We start from the raw sequence: 21,539 nt of genomic DNA, 5'->3' as shown, positions 1-21,539 counted from the left end.
TGGCCAATGGGTGGCATCTGTCAGAGGTATACTTTTTTGAACATAGGAGCCTATGTTACCTTACATCACTCATCTTGGGTTAGTGTGATCAAGAAAAAAGTTAAGCTTTTCCTCTCTCCAGAAGGAAGATAAATATAGGTTCCATTTGAGAGTTAGTGTTCTTCCTTCAAAAGAACAATCTTGTGCTGTCATGGGGCTGGAGTCTAGGAACTGCTAAATTGGAGTCTTATATCTATTCATTGGCCAACAATGCCAACTCTTGTTTGCAGAGCTATATTCACCAACTCTTTCTGCTCCCCACAACAGACTTGCCTTGTCTCCTGGTGCCCTATTTGGGTACACCAATTACCATAATAATTTTAACAAGCCATCCATGAACTAGAAAGGGTCAAGATTAATAATTATATATATCCTATCCAGAAAGTGTTTGAAGATGAACAGTAAGATATTAAGATTAAGAATAAAATGACTTAAAAGCTAAGAATCATCCCAGAAAGCCTTATACTATGATCCATGATGACGACTGGGTAGATGACAATAAAAGAAAAAGAAAATATAACTCCCGTTCAAGACTGACCTTACTGATCCCATCTGAGTTTGATGACGTCATTTAAATTGAAAATGATCATAGTCTTCCACTGATTTAACAAGCAATGCTCCATGGCTCATCCTATAGCAAGGCTTTTAGTACATGCTCGCATTACCAGCTCTTTTAGACTATTACTGTAATGTCAGTAAGCAACATTTACAACCTCTCTTTAGAGCTCCGCTCTCTTATGTAAGAGGGTCACATGCTGGTGATACAAACCATCTTTAGATATTACTGTCAACAGGATAAAAGAAAAATGAAAATGGAAAGTGTTCATTATTTAAGAGACAACACATCAGGAGGACCATTGAGCTTTATGTTTTCTAGTTCCTGATGGCACCAAAGTACTCCATATTTAGTACACAGCTCTATTGATTTTCTACCACATAATGACTGTGCCGCAATTTCATCAAATGTATCACAGTTTCTCTGTATGAGGGTTAAGGTTCACACAAAAATACACTGTGTATATTGCAAAAATGGGACCGTGGTTCTTAAAAAATCATTGCAACTCTCAGCAAACCTCCGGTTTCATATGTCAATGCTGATGGTCTGTTCAAAAATGGTTGCACTCCTTGACTCCCAACAGCTTATCTTGGCTTCATTCAAGGTGAATGTGTGGGGCAGACTTGGAATTGGACCCCATGGTCATCACCTCCAATAATGGACAACTTAAAGGGATGGTGTGGAACCATAATTTAGGAATGCTCAAAGCAGCTTCTGCAATTCTTCTGAAGAGGATGTGGAGATTTGAAGACTCTATCCATCCTCTGTTTGAACCATTTATGGTTTAGAATAGAGATAAGCAAATTTCCTGAAATTCATTTAGTTTTTATGATTTGGGTCTGAATTGATTACGTCTGAATCAAATATTCTCCAATTGCCCCTGGAAACTGGTATACAACACTCTATGGTTGGTTTCCTAGGATGAGAGAGAGAGCCTACATGCTAATCTGGGTTTCTGGGAAAATATATTCAAATTGTAATAACTTCTACTGACATCAGAGAGTCTTAGCATACTTTTCTTTTTAGAAGGAAAACTAGTTTGAATATCTTTCCCTCTCTCTGTCTCATCAGTATAAATTTGTGCAGAAATTGTGTGGTGATTGACCACCTGCCCTACCAAGCTATATGTGTCTTTTTTTTAACGACAACAAGTTGTCTTTCAAGACTTTGGAAACCAAATCTGTATGTAATCAAAACTTCTGCATGAGGGCGATGCTTTCCAACAAAGAAGAACATTGGAAGTTGTGTGTTTCAGAGAAATACGTCTCACCATGATCACCGTGAGCTTGCGTGTACAAGCAAGCAGATATATCTAGGCAGCGGCATTAGCATTAACATTTATTTTGTCTGCCTAAAAACAAGTTTTCATGATCACATGCTCTATACTTCAAAGGCTAAGGTGAAATATACACATATATGAACACGTTTGTTTTCTACAATAGCCGGCTCATATGAAATAAGCTGTCTCCAAATTATTTTGGAAGTAAAAGTCAGACATATGGAAGAGGTAGAATTCAAAATTATTTTTGGTCCCCAGTGGTCCAAATTTTTTTCCAGGAGGCCCCCAATGGATTATAGTAATGCAGCCTTGCTTCGGAGGTAATTACAAGTTTTATGCATGAAAGACTCCCACAATTCTATTCTACTTGGAACTTTCTTATTTGGTTGTATCATTTTTATTTTTTTCTGATCGTAGATTGTTTTGTTATATTTTCTGTACATGAAGTGTTGTTGTTTGAGCAGCTGCTTCACAGTAGCCACATGGACCACTGGAAGCTGTAGTCTGGAGAAGTCTTCTATGGGAAGGGGTAGTGGGAATGTCATGTGACCTGCACAGAGATCATTGTGCAGGGGGAGGTAAGCTGTGACATCATCTATTGTGAATGGTGGATTCTGTGTTATTTATAAATAGGTGTTATCTTTCATGTTAATCCTGTTTTTGATTATAAAGAGATTACTGATGGAAAGTGATTTAATATGAGGCTTAATATGTGGTCAGTGTGAAAACAAGATTTTAGGATTTTTTAATACAGATAATGACATGAAAATTGAAAAAAATAAAGTTGATATTTTTCTGATGACACTTTTCCTTTGGGCATGTTTTATCCTGTACTCAGGTTCTTTGAATTTAATGAAGACTGACATTTCTCCAAATAGAGCAGAGGGACAGAATAAGTCAAAGACAGGGACAAATAAATAAATGTTACTATTTAAAGTGCACCTTATATGTTTTAATGAATGTAGTATTTGTGAATATATCATATAAGGGTAGCTACTGATGGTGCTTACCTTCTGACATATATACATGTATCTACCACCAACACTTTGTTTTAACTTGATAGTTAACTTGATAGACAAATAGTTATTGACCAACAAGTGGCCAATACAGTTTGAATCCAAAGTCTATTGCAAGTCTACCACTTCAACTTCAACCTGTTGTAACTGCATGCAAAATAACATGAACAGGATCTTTATGAATACATTTTGGTCACTCCTACCACTGGATACCACACACATTGTTTCCATTTGCAGGAGCAGGGTTACAACACACTTCAGATTGCATCACAGTATCCCACTGATAAGGTAACCTGTAGGTGAGCCCTCATGCTTCCTCCATTCGCAGCACCACACTGTGGTCTATAACCAGGCAATGGAGTCATTAGTCTTTAGTATAATGTCAAGCGTGTTTAAGAACTCTTAGACTCATTACTCTATCTGGATTCCGCTAATGGTTGACTTCTCTGAGGGCTTTCAGTCTTCAGGTCCCAACTCTCTCTCACACCATCTCACGTGGCAATTAAACTACTCCTCAGACTTTAGTCACTCCTTACCTCTGACTCAGTCAACTTCTCGAAGAACTCTAAAACTCATGCACCTTACTTTCTACCCATTCTCAAGAGGCACCAAAAACACATGTCTAAATGAAGGCCTATAGCGGCTGAAGCAATTTTGGTTCCGCAAAAAGTCAAGCAAAAGGCACCAAAATGGCCTGGTCTCATCCTCCTCCTGTAAGATGGCATCCAGAAACTGTCGTTGTGCCATAACCTAACACAGAAAATGGTAACACAGTTGGGAAAGTGTTTCACCAGTTCTTACTCTATGTGCTTAGCAGTGCCCCGACTCTGTGGGGTACAACATGCCGTGTGCACAGTAACATCAATAAACTGTGTTTTTTCTAACACAGAAGTATTTTTTTTTTGGGGGGGTGGAAAGGATAGTACACTTACAGTTCAGCCCTCACATAACTTGCCATAATACTGTATCTGTATATAGAAGACAGAGATGAGAGGGAAGGAGGGAGATGCAGCTGCAGTTTCCTAATGTCTGCTTGTGAGCGGAGGAAAGGAAGATAAAAAAAGAACACTGGAAAGCTCTCACAAAGCTTATTACTCAGCAATTTTGGAATGGCAAAAATGTGAATTCATGTAGACCAACAGAGGGAAAAAAAAGACCCCAAATCTGCAGGTTACACAACACTTTGGGCTTCATTACATCTTATCTGCAAGCACCTCAGGTGGGGACACTGTAACTAGTGTTCTGTCCTCCTCATTTTAATATACTGCTGCACAGTTTGAATCACTGTTTAGAGTTGTACCTATAGGGAGTGCAAAAGTAATGGTTAGACCCAGTCCCTGGGGGGCCCTGCTACTTTCATTAAGTTCTACCCATCTTTTTTTTTTTTTTTTTTGAATAATTGGTGTAAAATGTAAACAGCCACAACAATTGTTGCACAAAATGTCATTTGTGCCAAATTTCACCACTTTTTTAAGCCCCAAACAACAGACATAAATAGTTTTGTAAATTACCCCCATTCTTCTTGAAGTGAATATAAGACAGGCAATAATCACAACATCGGCGCTTGTTGAGTGTGACAAGTAGCACTTTCATGATGTTAGTCACAGGGGACTTCCTCCAATTCTTACCTGAGCAGGTCTCATTAGATTCATCTTCATTATTTCCACAATCATTTGCTCCGTCGCAAAGCCACCTCTTGGGAATACAGCGGTTACTTTGGCACTTAAATTGGTCTCCTGGACAGCTGTGGTTCACTGGGAAAACAAGCAACAATTCAAACGAGTGAGTTCTTAACGACAAGCGCTGACTGCAAATGAGTCTGGAATAATGCATGTAAATGGGGTTGCGGAATTACAGCACAATGAGGGAGCGTGTCATATAGCATTTATTTTTATTAACAGATGAATAAAGAACCAAATGAGTTTTTAATGGTATTTTGTTCAAAGGAAAATGAATGGTACCAAGTCATTTGTCAACAGCCAGATAAGCTCTAATTCCAGAAACAATGCTTCATAATTTATAAATTGTTAACAATGAAATGCTAATCAGCTTTTTAGTGATTTATGTTCCAGAGAGGAAGCCACAAGTGGGAGCAGGCATCGGATTAGGCGATATGAGTTACGCTTTCATTTCAGAGACTGATTTCTATCTCTTTAAAATTAAAAGTGAAATTAAGGAAAAAAACTGAATGGTGTGAAAATGGAGGGATAGCCAACAGGTATATAATGCTGGGCCAATGAATAAATCTCAGCCTCCCACTAGTCCCATCTGATGGACTTCATTAGGTAGCATTTAGAAATGAGCAAATTTCTGTAAACAGTTTGACCAAATTGTTCAAATTGAAAGTACTTCAAAAGCCCTGAAAAGTTGTGGATAACATTCTCTCTCTCCAAAGATTTTCCATCAAATCACCTCACATTCTAATTATATAATAATCTGAATTGTTAAAAAGTTTGGGTAAAGTTCTGATACAATAGCCATCTCCATTTGCATTAGAAAATCACACATTTGTTGCAAAATTTTGATTGCACAAGCAACATACAACACAATGTAAGTGAATGGGGTTTTACCAAATCCATTTTATTAACAGCGTAAAATAATCCTAAAAATAATCCTAAAAATAATAAATAAAATGGAAATGTCATTGCAATTCATTGCAAGGTAGCTTAGGCAGGGTGCTGAACCTCCTTAAAGAGATCAGTCCTTTATGGTCGGCAGTGCTCCTTGGGAAATTAATATGCAAAGAGTAGTGTTGAGCGAGCATGCTCGGCCGAACATCAGTTAGCATCAAGCACAATTGAACACAATGAAAATCAATGGGAGACCCGAGCATTTAACTAGGCACCCCCTGCTCTGAAGAAAAGAGGTTGTCTGGTTCACAAAAAAAGGTTAGAAATTTATGGAAACACCACCAAAATGGTTTGAAAACAGCATAGGAAGGATGTCTGGATGCAGCTTGGACTCCCATTACCTATGACATACAATAGACAACCACATAAAGGCTATATGCCAAAAGCCAGATATGTGCAAGCCAACAAGACAGATAACAGTCAGCACACCTTACAATGGCAGCCTTGCGCACTATGAGACATTCAAAATGAGCTCTCATCTGACTGAGAGCCAGTAAGCCTCAAAGTCGCTTAACATCTGTTGGATGGCTTGGGTGGACCTGCTCACCTAGATCAATATCATTAGGGTAATAAAAAGTTTTCTGATTGTCCTAACATAATATTCAATAACCTTTCTATACAGGTTTCTCATGTAAACTCATTAGCATAATCATTGGCAAATGCAAATTAGCTGAATATGCTTGTTTTTTAGCTGAAACACCATTTACATGGAAAATTCACAATAGAAATTCACAATTAGAATATTTGCGATCAACACCACTCAGGAACAGCGCCATTTATTGGATTCATAGTCTTATTCGCAAATTTTTATAGTGCATTTTCCATGCAAATGGTTTTTCAACTGAAAAACAAGGCAGATTATGTTCATTTGCATGTCTTTCCCATTAGCACATGTTTATGCAAATGCATTTACATGAGAAAACTGTATAGAAAGGTTATTGAATATTATGTTAGGACAATCAGAAAACTTTTTGTCACCCTATTGATATTGATCTAGGTGCGCAGGTCCACCCAAGCCATCCAACAGATATGAAGCAACTTTGAGGCTTACTGGATCTTAGTCCTATGAGAGCTAGTTTTGAATGTCTCATAGTGCACAAGGCTGCCATTGTAAGGTGTGCTGACTGTATCTGTCTCATGGATAGATTGTTGGCTTGCACATACCCGGCTTTTGGCATATAGCCTTTGTTTGGTTGCCTATTGTATGTAATAGGAGTCCAAGATGCATCCAGATGTCTTCCCCATCAATTTCTAACCTTTTTCTGTAAACTTGACACTCTCTCTTCTTCAGAGCAGAGGGTGCCTGGTTTAATGCTGGGGTTCTCCCATTGACTTCCATTGTAGTCGGGTGCTTGGCACTTTGGTGCTCGATCAACACTAGCAAAGAGGTATCTCCCAAGAAAGAGAACCATCTCGCCAGTGCAACCTATTGAAAGTGGGTCCCTAAAAGTTATGATCCAACTTTCCGACAAGCCTTGGTATTTGACAAGGATGGATATCTGGCTTGGTTATATTCCCTAGTCAAATCTTAAATCCACAACTATATTCAAACTGAAATTGGGGCAGATTTGTAATGATTTCATTGTGGTTTTAGGGTGAATTTGTAAGCTATCCAATAGCAGAAATGTTCTGTTTTGTTTGAACTCAGTCTAAGATTATGCCACGGTCTCCTCTCCTGACATGTCTGTTTTAATAGCTTCATGCATTCCCCATGTAATAACAATTTTGGAACATCTATTCTTATGTCTCTATGTTCTGCAATTCTTTTGTTATTTCAAGTAGAAGTAATGAATGAATGAATGAATAAAAGTAACATACATTAGTTATTTAAATATACTCTATGTATTTACTCCATTTATGGTGCACATCCTTAGAGGTTATGTAGTTATTTTGTTCCCTGAGATAATCTTATCTGTGGATGTACATGGTATGTTTGGCTTATATATTTCGCTGTAGGTTACTTTGGATTTGACATATTTTGCTTAAAGGGATTTTCCCATCTTGTAGACTGGACATCATGGACCTGTGGCTTTTTTTAACTATATCAACTATGTAAGTAAGTCATTGTTAAAATCTAAATTTCAATCTTGTAAAGTGCTGGTACATCGCTAGGACATGCCATCACTTTGTGATCAGTGGGGGTTGACTTGTGGGATCCCAACTAATTATGAGAATGAAGATGGTAAAAAGGCCATTTGCTGTGAAGTAAACTGTAGCATGACCACCTTCAAGTGACTGAGGGCCCTCTGCCAATCACCTGCAAAGCTGGTTCGCCAGAAGCAGAGTTGTGCAGGAAGAAATTAGAATAGGACACAGTTGTAAATCAGCCTTGTGACCCCCTTTAGTCTCAGGATTTTGGTTAACTCCCTTATGATCATAGTTGATAAAGTTGAAAAAAGACACAGGGGCATGAAGTTCAACCTATAACCCTGAAATGAAGTATTTTTTCACTTTGGAAATTATAAGTGAATTTTTACAATTCTCTAATTATTTCAACAATAGTTAAGAATCCAGACTTTTGCACAGAACAATTATCATGAATATAGTAAATCTTTCTCATTAATTTTCATTGCTTCTGGAATTATGTGTCCCTGGAACTTGGTTTATGATCCACTTGACCTTAAGCAATGCTGACTAATTAAAGCAGATAATATACAATGTTTAACAAACAGACAAGTTCGGTAGAGGTCACCTTGGACCACATTAACAATGTTATGGTGAATTTGTAAACATTTACATTGTCCTTGATTCCCCAGAAGTAAACATTTTGGACAATTAGATATAGAAGTTAGAAAGTTATATTTGTAGAGCCAAAGTCTAACTATTCTTCACTTATACATAACGTGTTCTGTCTTGTTAGATCTAATCAGTGCCATGAATCTAATTCTTCAAAACTGTATCAATAATTTGCAGACACTTGAAGTTAAAATAATCGCCTTCTGGGTCACATTTTTAGCCGTGTGACATATCACATAGTCTTGCTAGAAGATCCCATCTGCCTTAGGGAAGACAATCAGCAAGTATGGGTGTATGTAATCTGCAAGGAGAGATTCATACTTCAGCTTGTGTTCTTCTAGCAATGGTTGCAGGGTGTTTGTTCTCTGATGTTTCTTGTCTGATGTGCCAACATCCATCTGTTCGATGATACAGAAAACATGACTCATTGGAGAAGGCAACCCTTTGCCAATCAGCTGAGGTCCAATTCTGACAATGCTGCAAAAATTGAAGCCTTTACTGCTAATTTAACCAGAGGTTCAGTGACCATCTATCTGCTCCAGAACCCCATAGGCAATAAGGTTTGCAGAACTGTTGTGTTAGACAAACGTCTTGTAGCCCCCTGCTTCATTTTGGTGGTGAACTGCTCCTCTACTCATGGCTCAATGGCACATGGTGCTCCTCAGTTTCCATGTCACTTATTAGCAATGGTGACATTTGTCCGCTCATAATACGCTTTCACCACAGCAGGACACGAACAATTCACAAACTGTGCACTTACAGAAATACTGCCACCCTTTGCTTGAAAGCCAATAATCATCCCTTTTTTCAATGCGGATAAATTGGTCCTTTAACCCATGACAGGAACGAGGGATATGTGTGCAGACAACCTATCAGTTACCATATGTACCCACCGAGCCAGCTCACCACACGTGACTTCCTTCATGAGCTATGTGTCTTGACTGTGTATATAGCCAAGGCTAGGGCTAGTACTACCCATTGTTTTTGTATAGGTGAACTTTTTAAATTGGGTCCTTTCCTTGACTTCCATGAGACTAGAGAAAGATACACTTCCTGGATAGATCAAATTCAATTATTTTGATTCATCAACCTAAACCAACTCCAAATACTATATATATATATATATATATATATATTTATAGATAGTTTTCTGAATAAGTATATTATCATGGAGCTTAAACCTCTTAGAGAACTGCAGTTTAAAAAGCACATCTTCCTTCTAGACATAAATCTATTTATAGAAAAATGTAAAAGAAAAAAAGACTTACAACAAGCTTCAAAATTTTCATCACTCCCATCTAGGCAGTCATCTTCTCCATCACATTTCCAGCCTTTTTGTATACAGTGTTGGTTTTTGCATTGAAATTCTTCCAAATTACACAACTTTGGTACTATTTCATCGGTATTAACTAAAGACCAAGAAGAAACAATAGCAAAAGTGTTACATTTGGTTGTTGCATGGGTCATCTGTGGATGTGATGCAATATTAGTACATCTAAATAAGATGTATGTGTCTTCAGTGATGCTTAAAATTGATGCAGAAACTGCAGTGGTGAATCATGTTGAGTTGAGAATCATGTGTGAATGTAACCCATATTGAAGGTAAATTTTGGAGAGTAGAACCCTTCATTAATTGCCTAGATACTTGTGTCTAACACTTTGTCATAGAGATATATCACAAATCTCCAAGTTATAAAATAGGGTATTTTATCATTGATCTGTTACTATATTACAGTATATATTTTATTATATTAGATACACTCATCGACAAAATAATAGTAATAATAATAATAAAATGAAACTTTCTATGTGTGAATATAATGATGTAAGTGATTACAATATTGGAGTCAAAGGAGAAGTTTATTGGGTAAACCGTACAAATGAAAGGAGCCTGTTGGGCCGCCTCTAGCCTGGATACAAGATGAACAATATATAGGGTTCGGACCGCACTTCTGGTCCAGGTCAGTATGCAAGTTCTTTAATCCTTCTCACTTCCTCGTTTGCAGAGAGAGCCTGAGGGCTGCAAATATCCCTCAAGTAAGGAATATTTGCAGCCCTCAGGCTCTTTATGCAAACGAGGAAGTGAGAAGGATTAAAGAACTTGCATACTGACCTGGACCAGAAGCGCGGTCCGAACCCTATATATTGTACCTGTTTACAGTGGAGGAAATAATTATTTGACCCCTCACTGATTTTGTAAGTTTGTCCAATGACAAAGAAATGAAAAGTCTCAGAACAGTATCATTTCAATGGTAGGTTTATTGTAACAGTGGCAGATAGCACATCAAAAGGAAAATCGAAAAAATAACTTTAAATAAAAGATAGCAACTGATTTGCATTTCATTGAGTGAAATAAGTATTTGAACCCCTACCAACCATTAAGAGTTCTGGCTCCCACAGAGTGGTTAGACACTTCTACTCAATTAGTCACCCTCATTAAGGACACCTGTCTTAACTAGTCACCTGTATAAAAGACACCTGTCCACAGAATCAATCAATCAAGCAGACTCCAAACTCTCCAACATGGGAAAGACCAAAGAGCTGTCCAAGGATGTCAGAGACAAAATTGTAGACCTGCACAAGGCTGGAATGGGCTACAAAACCATTAGCAAGAAGCTGGGAGAGAAGGTGACAACTGTTGGTGCGATTGTTCGAAAATGGAAGGAGCACAAAATGACCATCAATCGACCTCGCTCTGGGGCTCCACGCAAGATCTCACCTCGTGGGGTGTCAATGGTTCTGAGAAAGGTGAAAAAGCATCCAAGAACTACACGGGAGGAGTTAGTTAATGACCTCAAATTAGCAGGGACCACAGTCACCAAGAAAACCATTGGAAACACATTACACCGCAATGGATTAAAATCCTGCAGGGCTCGCAAGGTCCCCCTGCTCAGGAAGGCACATGTGCAGGCCCGTCTGAAGTTTGCCAATGAACACCTGAATGATTCAGAGAGTGACTGGGAGAAGGTGCTGTGGTCTGATGAGACCAAAATAGAGCTCTTTGGCATTAACTCAACTCGCTGTGTTTGGAGGAAGAAAAATGCTGCCTATGACCCCCAAAACACCGTCCCCACCGTCAAGCATGGGGGTGGAAACATTTTGCTTTGGGGGTGTTTTTCTGCTAAGGGCACAGGACAACTTATTCGCATTAACGGGAAAATGGACGGAGCCATGTATCGTGAAATCCTGAGCGACAACCTCCTTCCCTCTGCCAGGAAACTGAAAATGGGTCGTGGATGGGTGTTCCAGCACGACAATGACCCAAAACATACAGCAAAGGCAACAAAGGAGTGGCTCAAGAAGAAGCACATTAAGGTCATGGAGTGGCCTAGTCAGTCTCCGGACCTTAATCCAATCGAAAACCTATGGAGGGAGCTCAAGCTCAGAGTTGCACAGAGACAGCCTCGAAACCTTAGGGATTTAGAGATGATCTGCAAAGAGGAGTGGACCAACATTCCTCCTAAAATGTGCGCAAACTTGGTCATCAATTACAAGAAACGTTTGACCTCTGTGCTTGCAAACAAGGGTTTTTCCACCAAGTATTAAGTCTTTTTTTGTTAGAGGGTTCAAATACTTATTTCACTCAATGAAATGCAAATCAGTTGCTATCTTTTATTTAAAGTTATTTTTTCGATTTTCCTTTTGATGTGCTATCTGCCACTGTTACAATAAACCTACCATTGAAATGATACTGTTCTGAGACTTTTCATTTCTTTGTCATTGGACAAACTTACAAAATCAGTGAGGGGTCAAATAATTATTTCCTCCACTGTATAACGTGATTGAACCCACATCACTTTTCGGACCTGCTGCATAGCATTATTGTGGACTGGTGATATATTTATTTCTTTATTGGATACAAGATGAGATACAGCTCTTTAGCCTGGATACAAAACGAGATAAAACCTCTATCCAGGATACAAGATGAGATGCGGCCTCTAGCCTAAAAACCAGGCGAGATATGACCTCTAGCCTGGATACAAGATGAGACATGGCCTGTAGCCTGGATACAAGATGAGATATAGTCTCTAGACTGGATACAAGATGAGATATGGCCTGTAGCCTGGATACAAGATGAAATACCTTTGAGCATGGAGGCATACAGGTTTCATATGGTATCCTATGGCACATTTTCCCACAGATGTTGCAGCTGGGCCTGTAGATCCTGCACACTTATAGGTTGCAAAAGCTGACGTCCCCTCTAGTCCCATAAATGCTTGATAAATCTAGTGACTGAGCAGGTTAAGGAAGTGTGGAGATATTCCTGGGAAACCCTTGATATGTGCAGGTGAGCATTAACCAGGCCACAGCTTAAGGCCGTATGCACACGACCATGGTGTGTTTTGCTGTCCGAAAATGGCGGATCCGCAAAACACGGATGGCGTCCGTGCACATTCCGCAATTTGTGGAACGGCACGGACAGCCTTTACATATAACTGCCTATTCTTGTCCGCAAAGCGCAGACAAGAATAGGACATGTTATATTTATTTTGCGGGGCCACGGAACGGAGCAACAGATGCGGATAGCACACGGAGTGCTGTCCGCATCTTTTGCGGCCCCATTGAAGTGAATGGGTCCGCATCCGAGCCGCCAAAACGGCGGCTCGGATGCGGACCAAAAGAACCGCCATGTGCATGAGGCCTTATACTGAAATTAATTAAAATCAGCCTATGGGGCAAACAGGATAATCAGGAGTGCACGACTCGCCGGAGTGCCACACCTCCAGCGCTGTAAATCTGCAAAAAAAAGGGGGTTAGTCAGCAAATCCTAATACGCAGGTGCACGCTGCCATGGCTGAAAACAAAGAGAAAAAAGACAATGCAACAGCACCCTGCATACCAGATAAAGTACAATAATGCCATAGTCACAAAAAATACGTTTGGCAGAAGAGCTCAAATGGTTTTGTACAAAATGCATTTGCCAAGCATCTCACTTTATAAATAAGCCTAGCATTAGCACTATAATATTTTTTGTGACTATGGCATTATTGTACTTTATCTGCTTTGCAGAGTACTGTTGCACTGTCTTTTTCCTCTATGTTTTCAGCCATGGCAGCGTGCACCTGCGCATTGGGATGTGCTGACTAACCCACATTTCTTTGCATATATATATATATATATATATATATATATACAGTACAGACCAAAAGTTTGGACACACCTTTTAATTCAAAAAGTTTTCTTTATTTTCATGACTATGAAGGCATCAAAACTATGAATTAACACATGTGGAATTATATACATAACAAACAAGTGTGAAACAACTGAAAATATGTCATATTCTAGGTTCTTCAAAGTAGCCACCTTTTGATTTGATTACTGCTTTGCACACTCTTGGCATTCTCTTGATGAGCTTCAAGAGGTAGTCCCCTGAAATGGTTTTCACTTCACAGGTGTGCCCTGTCAGGTTTAATAAGTGGGATTTCTTGCCTTATAAATGGGGTTGGGACCATCAGTGGCGTTGAGAAGAAGTCAGGTGGATACACAGCTGATAGTCCTACTGAATAGACTGTTAGAATTTGTATTATGGCAAGAAAAAAGCAGCTAAGTAAAGAAAAACGAGTGGCCATCATTACTTTAAGAAATTAAGGTCAGTCAGTCAGCCGAAAAATTGGGAAAACTTTGAAAGTAAGGGCTATTTGACCATGAAGGAGAGTGATGGGGTGCTGAGCCAGATGACCTGGCCTCCACAGTCACCGGACCTGAACCCAATCGAGATGGTTTGGGGTGAGCTGGACCGCAGAGTGAAGGCAAAAGGGCCAACAAGTGCTAAGCATCTCTGGGAACTCCTTTTAAGACTGTTGGAAGACCATTCAGGGGACTACCTCTTGAAGCTCATCAAGAGAATGCCAAGAGTGTGCAAAGCAGTAATCAAAGCAAAAGGTGACTACTTTGAAGAACCTAGAATATGACATATTTTCAGTTGTTTCACACTTGTTTGTTATGTATATAATTCCACATGTGTTAATTCATATTTTTGATGCCTTCATAGTCATGAAAATAAAGAAACCTCTTTGAATGAGAAGGTGTGTCCAAACTTTTGGTCTGTACTGTATATATATATATATATAGTCAATGAGTGTATTTTATCCATGAAAAACATGATTAATAAAAGCTTCATTGTATCAAGAAATCTGTAGCTGTCGGGAAGATCTATAGGATATGCTTTGTGAAGGGTTTTGTTCCTCCAAAAATATATATATTTTTTTTAAAAACAAGACCCTGCTGCATCTGTATACTTTTGTACTTATTCAATTAAATCTATCTGTACAGTGCAGCCTACTGTTGGCTCTTTTCCTTATTTCTCAGTAACATCACTGAGTCGGTCACACCTGCTCAGTTCCATCCTTATGCTTCCACCAGCCCTATCTACTGTTGGAAGCTGTGTCAGCTGCAGGAAGAGAGCATAAAGGACACACCCCCTGAGCTGTAATAGGGGAGGCTGCTGCAGAAAGGGCATACCTCCGAGCCATGATAGGGAGAGAGCTGCTGCAGAATGAACACATTCTCTGAGCTGTGATGGGGAGAGAGCTGCAGAAGAAAGGACACGCCTCGGACTTGCCATTGTGAAATAAATGTAGCAGAACAATGAGTGGGGAGAGCTCCAGATATGAGGTACAGGGATGGTTCTAGCTTTGATAGAAATCGATTGTCGAGCACTATGTAATTCCTGATTTTCATGTTTTAGCATTAATCATGGGATAATGCCTTTAATATTGTACAATCATTGTAAGCACCTATTAAACTGTCAATAATACAGAAAATGAATTCTGCTCAATGGCAATAAATATAAATTCAAGTTTTTTGGCTTTATAGAATATTTCACTTTGTTTGCTATTGTTTTACGGCAGCTTGTATGTTGTATTGTAACATGTTGGTGATTCCTTAAGGGATAACAGTTTGTACGCTTGTGAGTGCATTTTTGTTGTCATACTATGCAGGTTTTAAGAAGAAAACAAAAAAGCATTTGATGAAGCCTTACACACACAAGTTGAATTGTTTTCATCCAAATGCTGGTTATCAGCACAACCACAAACTCTCCCTCCAGGAATGGCAAGGCAAAGAGTACCACAGCCTCCATTGTTTATCCGGCAAGCGTTGTCACCTGCGGTCATAAAACATACACATGAGTGTCCAATAATGTGAACATTGACATTACATTCACTGTAGACATAAAAAAAAATCCTCTGTCTGGTTACTCACATACTCCAGGCAGCTATGATAAGAAAATAAAGCAATAAAAAAACAGGAAAAAATTTAAAAAAAAAAAAAGTTGAAAAAAATGTCCCTAGTTAGGTAAAATTTTGTCTGTTACTTTGTGGAAATAGAGCTCCTGGGCCACAAAACAAAATCTGTAACAAGGACCCCATACTGATGTGTCATTTATAGTACCAGTGGCACAGGGTCCACTCTGGGCCCCGCTACGCACTAGTGCGAGATGTTTTTACTACCCCATATAGCTATGCCATGTTAACAGTTTAGTCTGTTAGTAGTTTTGACCATGCAAAATTGCTTGCAGCACTAGTTAGGGCCTGGGAGAGCAGTACAAACATGCCTTCTTGTGGAGCTTGTATTATTAAGAGTAGTGAGAATACAATGTTTTATTCTCCAGATTCTCCACCTTAAATGCACTGGAGGTGGAGCTTCACTGTAAAGTGCTCTCTGCATTAAACTGCTTCATAGCACCTCCCCTGTTCTCTGAGCTGTAGCATCCGACCAGGAGGCCACTACAACCATCACTCAGAGCAGAGAGGACTGAAGCCCCACCTCTCTTTCACTTAAGAAGCAGAATCTGGCAGATTAAAACTTCAGATTTTCACTACTCCTGATAATATGGTGATAAATGTTAAATCAATGTAGACCTGATCATTGGGACTAGAAGGTTCACTAGAAACAGAAGATCCTTGCCCTCCATACCATCACTGCAGTGTTGTATGGAGTAGAAGGACAGATTTTTAACGGCTGTTCCTCACAGCTCCACTCCATGGATGAGGGATCATAATCACCCATCCTGGTGATGTTGGTAGTCCCAACAGCTGGACTTACATCAGTCTAATGTTTAATATCTATTCATGTTCATGCTTGAAATGCAAGATTCACCCTTTGTGGTAAAAATTGATCAAACATTGGGCCAAATTAACCAATGTGTGAGCAAAAATTCAAAAAAGAAATATGGAGTGTTTGTTTGATATTGTATTTACTACTAGTGGAGATAGATAGATTTGTCAGGTTTGTGCATTCTTTATACTAGTGTTTCTCAGCGAAGAGGCTTATTTAAATTGCAGGAAAATACACCCAATTTTGTGTTCATACTCTGAGTTGTACACACCTAGTATAAACACAACAAGGGAACATTACATGTACATGTCAGATACATGCTCAGTGGGTACACACAAGGGTGCAACTAAAGGTATTGGGGGTGCATATGCTCTAAATGTTGGGTGTCAAAGAGGCGCCAATGAGCCACTCATATTCATGAGAAAAAAATACTTTGTTCAGTGGCAGAAGGCAGGGCGATCTTGTGAATATAAGGACTTACTGGCGCTGCACTGAAGCTGCTCAATACATAGCACATGCCAGTAAGTCCTCATATTTATGAGGTTCCAGCTTTTCCTTCTCCCCTGCCACCGATTAATATAGGATAAAAAAAAATGTAAATCAGTGCAGATGGGGCAGGGAGAGCTAAGACATCATGTATATGAGGACTTACCAGCACTACGCTAGAATTGTTTAAGACAGATTTTAGCAAAACAGCTGGGTCAATTCAAGTAAGTGACCCAGAGTTTTGCTAAGGTCATGTTACAGATTTTGGATTGATACCCATGATCATCTAAAACAGGCATTCTCAACCTGCGGCCCTCCAGCTGTTGTAAAACTTTACATATACCCATGCTGGGTGAGATAAATATCTTGGTCAAATGCCAACTTTGTATAAAAAAAATGGGAAAAGTTGTCTTTTGCCAAGATATTTCTCTCACCCAGCATGGGTATATGTAAAATGACACCCCAAAACACATTGCCCAACTTCTCCTGAGTACGGAGATACCACATGTACAACTCCCACAATGCACTGCTATAGGCTGATAGCTGGAGGCTGCTAGGGCATGTTGGGAGTTGTAGTTTTGCAACAGCTGGAGGGCCGCAGGTTGAGCTTGCCTGATCTAAAGCGACTGTGTACAGTATTGCAGAATACAAAGGTGCTACATAAATAAAAAGGAGTAAAAAAAATGAGGTTATTTCCTAAATTTTAAGAGATTTGTCCTATGACATTTCAAATGTCACAAATAACATTTAATTTTATTTTTCACATGTGACAACTAGGCTCCAAGCGAGAAAAGAAACATAAAAGGAGACTAAAAGGAGCACTAAGCAGGGCATGTCATTGCCAAGAAAATTGGATAAAATATAGATGCAATATCATGCATGTAGTTAGAATCCAGGCCTCGAGGACAATTTGCAGACAGTAATAAAACAGAATAAGAGCAATTTAAAACACACTGTCGGCCATAAATATTTAATTTATGTGGGTAAATAATCAAATAAGGTTATGGTCTTTGCGTCTCGGCCTGGAAGTGATGAGAGTTTTATCATTTTGAAGCAAGCATGTAATTTAAGATGTTTGCAAAAATTTTCCATAAAAAAAAATGTATATAATAATCTAGGAAGGAGGAAGAAAGATATCTCTACACAAGATCTTCACCAGTCTTGGATCTGGAGCGAACCAAGGTTATATCACATTGACAAGCCACATGAAAGCTGATATCACTCAGTAGTGTCCAGATAGGAGAACTTCCTGTAGAGATCATGCTGAATGCGTGACCTTGGAATGAAGGCTTTGACTTTTGTATGAAATGCAAATATGTACACTCAGACTAACAATGAAATGTTTTCATATGGAACCACATTGCAAAGGTATTCTCCCCTAAAAAAACAAATGTCTCTAGTGAAGAATTATCGTTATAGCATTGTCCAGGATTTTGATATTGATGGCCTATTCTCAAGGTAGGCCATCATTACAGATCAGTTGATGTCCAACTCCTCACACCCCCTCTGATCTCGGAGCAGAGGTTGGTGCCCGAACTACACAGATCCTAAGTTATGTAGTTTTGGCACCAACTTTCAACACTCTAATGGGTGATCCTTAGGGATGGATGGTGTTGGACCCCCACCATTCTGATATTAGTGGACTAATCTTAGTACATGTATGAAATAAGAGACAAGTGGGTCCAATATATGGACCAACACAGTTATAGATGCTACAGCCTACAACACAGATAATATGGCTGCCTGAATTAGGCTCATGCACGCAAGCATAATATGGATTCACATTGTTTTGGTCTGTAATATGGTGCCCATAGACTGGTATAGGTCTTTAGTACCTGATGGCACTTCCAATTTGTTATGGCTGCACATGAGGGATTGCAACTAGGAGAGATAATGGTGGATCACAAACCTACTATAGAGCAGTATACCTGGTGCCTACAGAATATTATGGGCTTTATGTGCTAACATACAGAATTAACCTCTCTTCTTGTTTTTGGCTTCATAGAGGCCTGCTACAGTAGTTCAGTGTCTGAACAGACCTCTTTATGCAGATTATATTGTTGAATATGTACTCTATACAAAGACTGATGGGAGTTCAAAGAAACCCAATGGATTCCAAGCAGCAAAAGACACAGGGGGTCATTTTAGACGTCTTAATAAAGCCCTTTCAATCAGTGGCGGTGGATCGATGAAATTATGAAGAGACATCCAGCACCACTTCGGAATGTAAGCCAGTTTTCTAGGTGGCCTACATTTAGACCATTTTCTACGCCAAAACTAGGCATACAAAATGATGAATGAGATGGGCTGGCCAGCTAGTCCCCTTTCTCCCCTATGCCATGGAGGGCTGTGCGGCCCTCCAAAGAAATGCCACCCCACACCATTACTGACCCAATGCCAAACCGGTCATGCTGGAGGATGTTGTAGGCAGCAGAACGTTCTCCACTGCGTCTCCAGACTCTGTCACGTCTGTCACATGTGCTCAGTGTGAACCTGCTTTCATCTGTGAAGAGCACAGGGCGCCAGTGGCAAATTTGCCAATCTTGGTGTTCTCTGGCAAATGCCAAACGTCCTGCACGGTGTTGGGTTGTAAGCACAACCCCCACCTGTGGACGTCGGGCCCTCATATCACCCTCATGGAGTCTGTTTCTGACCGTTTGAGCAGACACATGCACATTTGTGGCCTGCTGGAGGTCATTTTGCAGGGCTCTGGCAGTGCTCCTCCTGTTCCTCCTTGCACAAAGGCGGAGGTAGCGGTCCTGCTGCTGGGTTGTTGCCCTCCTACGACCTCTTCCACGTCTCCTGATGTACTGGCCTGTCTCCTGGTAGCGCCTCCATGCTCTGGATACTACGCTGACAGACACAGCAAACCTTCTTGCCACAGCTTGCATTGATGTGCCATCCTGGATAAGCTGCACTACCTGAGCCACTTGTGTGGGTTGTAGACTCCGTCTCATGCTACCACTAGAGTTAAAGCACCGCCAGCATTCAAAAGTGACCAAAACATCAGCCAGGAAGCATAGGAACTGAGAAGTAGTCTGTGGTCACCACCTGCAGAACCACTCATTTATTGGGGGTGTCTTGCTAATTGCCTATAATTTCCACCTGTTGTCTATCCCATTTTCACAACAGCATGTGAAATTGATTGTCACTCAGTGTTGCTTCCTAAGTGGACAGTTTGATTTCACAGAAGTGTGATTGACTTGGATGTACATTGTGTTGTTTAAGTGTTCCCTTTATTTTTTTGAGCAGTGTATATATATTTATTGCTCACGTAGAGACCGTAGTGGAAGTCTTGATTGAAGACATTGCGGGAAATCTTGCTGTCATGCTGGCCGGGCACAGAGACATCATCACAGATGATGTCACCACGCCCGGCCAGCCCACCGATCCTGAGTTCAGATCAAAGTTTTAAAACTTTCTTTTTTTCAGTTTCAAAATCAAATACCAAAGTTAATCACCTGCGAGACTTCGGGAATAACTCACTTCCCCTCATCGGAGGTTGTACATTTTAATGCTGTACAGAGACAGATCTCCGTATAGCATTAACCAGAAGTTTTGAGCGATCAATGTAGTGATCCCTATCTTGAATCTTAATGCATTGAGTAAACAATGGCGAGAAACCTTTAAGCTTTTCAGTCCCAAGCCATTTTCTGTGTTCGTGTTTTCGTTTTTCAGTCCCTACCTTCCTGGAGCCATAACTTTTTATTTTATTTTTATTTTTCCATTTCACAAAGTTGCATGAAGGCCGATGGTTTGATTTACTATTGCATATAATGTTTTGGGAAGCTGGAAAAAAATCCAAATGGGCGAAACTGGAAAAAAAATGTAATTCTGTCATAGTTTAATGGGTTTCGTTTTCATAGCGTTCCCTGTACAGTAAAACTGGTGTTACCTTCACTCTCTGGGACAGTATGATTACTGTGATGCCACAGTTATGTCGTTTTTGTTGTGTTTTGAAACTGATAAAAAAAATAACTGGAGCAAATTTCTTTGCATTGCCATATTTATTGCAAGGCTATCTGTTTTTTTTTTATTGATGTCATTTTTCAGTGTATTTGACTACTTGATCACTTTTTACTCAATTTTTGGGTGGAATTGAAGCAGCAAAAAAAGGTGAATCGACCATTTCAATTTTCTTTTTCCATTACTACATTCACCATACGGGATAACTATATTTTAATAGTAAATGCATTTTGGTAAGCAGTGATACCTATGATGTTTGTACGGGACCAGAATGTGCAATCTTCAGATCACTTTAGACTTACGCTGCAGTGAATTATTATTGCATTGTATGGCAGATTCGCTATGTTCTTTTGGAGGTCTGCCGATATCAGGCCTCCATAAGAACTACATCTGTATTAGGCTGGGTTTCTTCAGACCAAGGATGTAACCACAAATGAATATCTTCCTCGATCTCAGTGTCGGGAAGCCGTTTAGGCGCCCTGGAGCACAGTGCTCCTACGGGAATGATGCCTCAGATGCCATAGTCACAATTGACCATGTCATCTGAGCGGTTAAATGTCTGCGATCGGCATTATCCCCAATTACAGATATTATATCCAGATGCCTGTTGTTTAAAACAGAAGAAACCCATGAGAGTGCGCCATCTCTAAAGGCACGACTCCCGCCATACATGTACACCTGTTTGGGAAGAGGGTAACATCATTTTTCAATGGCTTTTGTGCGTGATATCACACTCAAGTTTAGAACCGCAACATCTGTATTTCTTTTTTTTA

The 21,539-nt window shown here is 39.8% G+C and overlaps 1 protein-coding gene across 1 annotated transcript in view; it reads right to left on the bottom strand.

Moving 5' to 3' along the window:
• LRP1B (LDL receptor related protein 1B) overlaps positions 1 to 21,539 on the bottom strand; it is a 1,344,280-nt gene that overhangs the window by 714,720 nt on the left and 608,021 nt on the right. Inside the window, exons 16-18 of the mRNA XM_040441523.1 lie at positions 15,239 to 15,361; positions 9,525 to 9,665; positions 4,519 to 4,644 (exon numbers count right to left, since the gene is read on the bottom strand). Of these exons, the coding sequence (XP_040297457.1) occupies positions 4,519 to 4,644; positions 9,525 to 9,665; positions 15,239 to 15,361 (390 nt within the window). The remainder of the gene's footprint in view (positions 1 to 4,518; positions 4,645 to 9,524; positions 9,666 to 15,238; positions 15,362 to 21,539) is intronic.

Source organism: Bufo bufo, chromosome 7 (assembly GCF_905171765.1).
Source record: "Bufo bufo chromosome 7, aBufBuf1.1, whole genome shotgun sequence".
Classification (NCBI taxonomy): Eukaryota; Metazoa; Chordata; class Amphibia; order Anura; family Bufonidae; genus Bufo; species Bufo bufo.
This window is presented reverse-complemented; position numbering and strand designations above follow the sequence as displayed.